The following is a 5,957-nucleotide window of genomic DNA, read 5'->3' as shown; positions in this document are numbered from 1 at the left end:
TGAACTATATAGCTATGATAACTCTCATATTTATGATACAGATGAAGTTATAAGTAGATTCGGGTCGAGACCCATGCCCCTCCTTATTTTACAATTATTACAACCACTAATTACTCGATTGATCATGGTGTTGTCATAGGTTCAACCAGTACACAAGTTATGACATCTTTTGTGTTGACTTCAGAATTTGTGTAATTATCTATGTTTCTGTATTGAAGATGTGTGGCACGTGCATAATTGTCGACTATTTCCAGGAGAAGAATTTTTGGTGTTGGCACCACGGTTGGATGAAGGCATTCTTCATTTATATCTTTCCATGCATCCAGAACTAGTTCTTGAAGTTCTGCAAATGCCTCCTCTTTTGTGGCACCCTTGTTTTGATTCATGTAGCATTCAACTGCAGTTATTTTCTGCTCAAACTACAAAAATACACTCAAACACAAGTTAAGGTTCAGTAATTAGTCCACTGGTAAATCAATGTGTTATGTTTTTAGGGACATCACCAATGAATAAATTTGTGTATTCTCTAATAACTTCAATTTTCCTATCCTTCAACAAGATATCAGAGCTTATAAAGGTTTAATGAAAATTACATTAAGTTGTATTGTTGTTGTACAAAGTCGGTATGTGGAATCGACCTCCACAATTAGATCGTCGAGGTGTTGGAATGAGTAGAAAGCCCCTAATCTTGAAGGTGCTGGAGGTAGAATCTAAACCCTAACAAAAAATTTCAATAAGAATAATTTAAAAATTTCACACTTGTAATTTTAATTTTGCCCTAATTTTTCATAGAAAAAGAGATCGTTATTAGGATTTTTTTTGGATTACCATTAAAAGAAAGAGAGAGATAGAGATTACAAAAGATAGGCGTACGATTTTCTCTTGTAAACTTCTTTTTAATAATTAATTACTGTAACTACGAAAGAAAACGTAGTCTCACATTGAGGCAGACTTCGATAAATCTTACGTGTGTAAGTGTTATGCCCTAACTTCAATCGATTCAGGTTGTAAAACACTTTTTATATGTTTAGTGCATTTATTTTGGCAAGAGCTTTTTTATTTTATTTTAATAAATGATATTAAATAATAGAATCCGCAGATTCAAGTTTTAGTGATTTGTTAGTCACAAAGAATTGTGATTGGGAGATACAAATCACATATGATTGAATCTTAAATCATTTGGGGTCTAAGCAATAACGAGATATGAATATCGTTATTACGGATAGACTATCACATGTGGCTTTTACTTATGAAGTAAGTAACTGATCTCACAAACTAAAGCGTGGTAACACTTAATGAACACATGGATGTTTTATTATAGATAAAAAATTGGAGACCCATAAGGAGATTTTACACTGATAACTATGTGAGTGTCAGTGGTCAATCTCTAATGTTCGGGGGTGGAATTAGTCATTTGACTTGAGATCATCATAGTGCCTTATATGAGGGGAATCATACTCTGATGATGTTGAATGTTGCTCTGTTAAGGGTCGCTAATACGATATCGTTCGGGTATGTCAAGAGTCATATGAAGGTTGTGAATAATCAATAGAAGATTTCTCGCTCTTAGATAGTAAGAGATTATGACCTACATTTCATTCAGTTAAGTTGATAACGAAATCATTGGCCAAAGTGTACTCATAAGTCGAAAAGGAGTTTTCGGCTTGTATTGACTTAATAGTGGAATGAAAGATATGATCGATAATTAAGATTGATCCTTATCTATATCTTGTAATTGATTGGATCTTATTGACGAATGAATTATAGTTTTACGGTAAACGAACAAGTTTGGCTTTGTCATAACAAGTGACATTTCCCGTCATATGTATTGTTCCGACACATTGTTAGATGTCAATCTGGGACGGCAAATGTGAATTGATGATAAATTAAAAGGGGTGTTTTAATTTATCAATTTTGATTAGATCAAAATAATAATTCACATCGTTAGGTATCGTGAGTGGGAACCTAATGGGTCACACATAAAAGAAGAACTAGAAGAACGAGATTTATCAATTAATTGATTAACAAGTGTTGGATGATTAATTAATTGGGTTACTTATTAATATGTCGAAATTAATTATAAATGGATTAAATAAATAAACATCTAGAGTTTGAAAATTGGAGAGATTTTTATTCTTTTTGCTAGCACAATAGAAGTAAACCCTGATACTTTCTCAATCTTGTTCCCTATGTGGAATTTTATTGGAGACTGGATAATTGGATAGTTATGGGTGGTACATCAAGATTGTTGGAACAAAAAAAATAATAAAGGAGTTTGTAGAATTTAAGAAATGTACAATTTCTATCTAAACACAAAACAGATCCTTGGTGGGAAATGAAATTTGTTTTATTTTTCACTGTGCATGATTAAGTAAATTCCCAACAACGTGTGTATTTTTCTTTTTAGAGTGTAATTGCTCTTGGTGGTATAGAAATATGATTTCTATTCACAACAAATTATACACATTTCACCTTTGATGAACAAATTGAATTTGATTAGCTCATAAAAGCAATATATTAAAGATGAAGTTTAAATGAATACTCTCCTATCAACTTTAAATAGTTCGATAATAATGATATGCCACACACTTTACTCAAATATATGTAGATGTCATGTAACAACATTAAAGAGAACTTCTTACCCCGAATCCTGTCATGTCGTTCATTATTCTACCGATTATTTCCGAACCCTGTAGGATTAAAGGATCACTTGCAACCCACTCAAAGGCTTCCTTGGTCACAACCTCTCCGATGCCTGCCAAAGCAACTGCAGATAACAATAAGCAAGTGCTAGATGGTTTTCCCACTTTTAAATACTCCTCCAGTGTTGGAATATAACCACTGTACACCCATTTTGCCTCTTGAAAATATGATCTGATCAGTCTCTTCTTCTACAAATTGAAACATATGTACATTAAGCTTACATTACTTCTGATATATAACGAGTCTATTTTGTAATAAATTAATTACCTCTTCTATCACGTAGTGAACAAGGTATGGCTTTTCTATCTTCCCCATCTCTTCCTCAATTTCGACATAAACATCTAAAATAGCTTTGTAGAAATGTTGCATGTATGTCGGCAGCTGATCTAAAACACTAAAATCCCATCTACACGTGAAGATATCCAATAGATAAATATGTGTACTATGACATTAAGATGAAAAGATGCACTGAAATGATTTACCTTTCAATTGCACCCGTGAAAAGTGTAAGGTCATCAAGGGTCCCATAAAAATCGAAGATGTCATCAGCGATAGAAATCATGGTGATTACTTTGGTTAGCATTTTCCTACCAATAGAGTATTGGGGCTCAAAATATGTTGCCAATGCCCAAAAGTAGCATTCAACTAATCTATCTCTTGCAAAAGGCAGCTTATTTTCAATCTCTAACGCCTTCCACCACCTACATAACAATTAGTTAGAGGTTAAATATAAACAAATTTTCTGGTAATTATATTCGATGTCAAACTGTCAAGGCCATTAGTTGAAATTAAAAGAAAAAAAGGTATATTTAACCCAACTAATAATGTTTCAGAAGACAAGCTAACCTTGTAACTTCGCTTAGCTCTTTCTGATGCATCTTCTGCAATAAGTTGAAGTCTAGTTTTGCAAAATTGAGGAGTTTTTCATTGTGTGAATCATCTTCTTGGTAAATAGATATGAATTTTTTTGCCCCATGTCTCGGCACAGTTTTACGAATTGGTATATCCAAAGCTTCCTTAATTTGTGTAGACAGAGAATTACACATATACCAAAGCTTCCTTAATTTGTGTAGACAGAGAATTACACATATACCAAAGCTTCCTTAATTTGTGTAGACAGAGAATTACACATATACCAAAGCTTCCTTAATTTGTGTAGACAGAGAATTACACATATACCAAAGCTTCCTTAATTTGTGTAGACAGAGAATTACACACATTGAGGAGTAGCAATTTCGACATAAACATCTAAAATAGCTTTGTAGAAATGTTGCATGTATGTCGGCAGCTGATCTAAAACACTAAAATCCCATCTACACGTGAAGATATCCAATAGATAAATATGTGTACTATGACATTAAGATGAAAAGATGCACTGAAATGATTTACCTTTCAATTGCACCCGTGAAAAGTGTAAGGTCATCAAGGGTCCCATAAAAATCGAAGATGTCATCAGCGATAGAAATCATGGTGATTACTTTGGTTAGCATTTTCCTACCAATAGAGTATTGGGGCTCAAAATATGTTGCCAATGCCCAAAAGTAGCATTCAACTAATCTATCTCTTGCAAAAGGCAGCTTATTTTCAATCTCTAACGCCTTCCACCACCTACATAACAATTAGTTAGAGGTTAAATATAAACAAATTTTCTGGTAATTATATTCGATGTCAAACTGTCAAGGCCATTAGTTGAAATTAAAAGAAAAAAAGGTATATTTAACCCAACTAATAATGTTTCAGAAGACAAGCTAACCTTGTAACTTCGCTTAGCTCTTTCTGATGCATCTTCTGCAATAAGTTGAAGTCTAGTTTTGCAAAATTGAGGAGTTTTTCATTGTGTGATTCTTCTTGGTAAATAGATATGAATTTTTTTGCCCCATGTCTCGGCACAGTTTTACGAATTGGTATATCCAAAGCTTCCTTAATTTGTGTAGACAGAGAATTACACACATTGAGGAGTAGGGAATTGAGTTGAGTGGTTGAAAACTTCAGTGCTTCCTCTAAAATTTCCTCTCCATGTACCCTAAGTTGTGTAGCTTCATACAAACTTAACAAGCCTTGTACATTGCTAATCAAAGATTCATCAAAATTTCCTTTGTGGTCCTTGAATTTGTTGAATACATCTGATTAAACCCAATAAAATATTAATTGAGTCCTTAAAAAGATGTGCAAGTTAAGGTGAATGATAACTTGGTCAAGTGGTTTATCTTACCACATGAGACGTAATATCCTTGTTGTCTAAGTAATCGAAATCGAAGAGCAATGGTACGAAAATCATTGTTCTGTTTGCCACAGCTTTCAATGTAAGTGTCATATGCATATTTTAAAGATTTTTCGATTTCCGTTACAAAATGGTAACCGACTCCAAGACATTGGATTGCCTCGATGAGGTCTAATATGTGCAAAGAATCATGTGGAGTATCTAATAGCAATTGCTTCACTTCTTCTTTTAAGCTTTAATGTTTTTGCTCTTCATGGGGCAACGTATCCTATTCAATGTATAAACATAAGCATATAACACATTAATCTGAAAATCATGTGGCATAGAATAAAAATTTCAAACAAGAAATCGATAAAACAAAAAAAGGAAAAAAGTGTAATTATCATACGGTGAGGTTAGAATCATAATCAAGGAAATAATCTCCCCAAACTGTAGGATGATATGTGACCGAGCGACGAACATTCTCAATGCCCACACTTTTTCTAGAGAAAGGAGCAGCTGATGCATGAAAATCCATTTTATATTTGGACGAGAAATGAATAGTATTTAACTACTCAATCTATTAGGCTTATTTATAGTTGAAACTGGGGTTATTAGCACAAAACGTCCCTAATGCATTTTTTTACATTTTCACCCTCTATTTACACTTTTCATTGCAAAAATCATCATTTTTATCCATTTTTTCAATAAAAATACATGAAATGATAAATATACAATCATATTTAAATAAAAATAAAGAAAAGAAAAGAAAAGAAAAAATAAAAAATTAATTACAATCACAATCCCGAATTTTTCAAAAAATTACGAATAAATCATAAATACATAATTAAAAATCAAAACTTAAAACAAAAAATTCGCTCATCTTCTTCTGTCTCCCCACCCAACACCCATTCCATCCCAAATTCCAAAGCAAACACATTTGCAGATTTCTCTTCAGATTCCGTTTTATATCTTCCCCTCCGATTTCTTTGCACATCCCAACATTTTCTCGTATTCTTGGTTCTGAACCTCATTTTTACAACTTCATTTTCTG

The 5,957-nt window shown here is 32.9% G+C and overlaps 1 protein-coding gene across 1 annotated transcript; it reads right to left on the bottom strand.

The window, feature by feature from the left end:
• On the bottom strand, nt 1–5,441 carry LOC111379384 (beta-caryophyllene synthase-like). Its single transcript, XM_023002742.1, has 10 exons — nt 5,313–5,441; nt 4,916–5,159; nt 4,457–4,826; nt 4,093–4,311; nt 3,918–4,016; nt 3,550–3,762; nt 3,186–3,404; nt 2,971–3,109; nt 2,643–2,891; nt 1–419 (listed from the first exon to the last, which is right to left on the bottom strand). The coding sequence occupies exons 1-10, from the start codon at nt 5,439–5,441 to the stop codon at nt 123–125; spliced, it is 2,178 nt and encodes a 725-aa protein (XP_022858510.1). The 3' UTR covers nt 1–122.
• Between the last annotated feature and the right edge of the window lie 516 nt (nt 5,442–5,957).

This window comes from Olea europaea, unplaced genomic scaffold, assembly GCF_002742605.1.
Source record: "Olea europaea var. sylvestris unplaced genomic scaffold, O_europaea_v1 scaffold1980, whole genome shotgun sequence".
Lineage (NCBI taxonomy): Eukaryota > Viridiplantae > Streptophyta > Magnoliopsida > Lamiales > Oleaceae > Olea > Olea europaea.
Note: the sequence above shows the minus strand (reverse complement) of the source record. Positions and strands in the feature narration are given on the sequence as shown.

Excerpts from the sequence above, each read along its gene's own strand:
- LOC111379384 (XM_023002742.1), bottom strand. The coding sequence starts at position 5,441 with ATGGATTTTCATGCATCAGCTGCTCCTTTCTCTAGAAAAAGTGTGGGC. Across the intron at positions 3,110-3,185 it reads TTCACGGGTGCAATTGAAAG|ATGGGATTTTAGTGTTTTAG; the intron begins GTAAATCATTTC and ends CTTCACGTGTAG. Across the intron at positions 420-2,642 it reads ACGACATGACAGGATTCGGG|TTTGAGCAGAAAATAACTGC; the intron begins GTAAGAAGTTCT and ends GTATTTTTGTAG.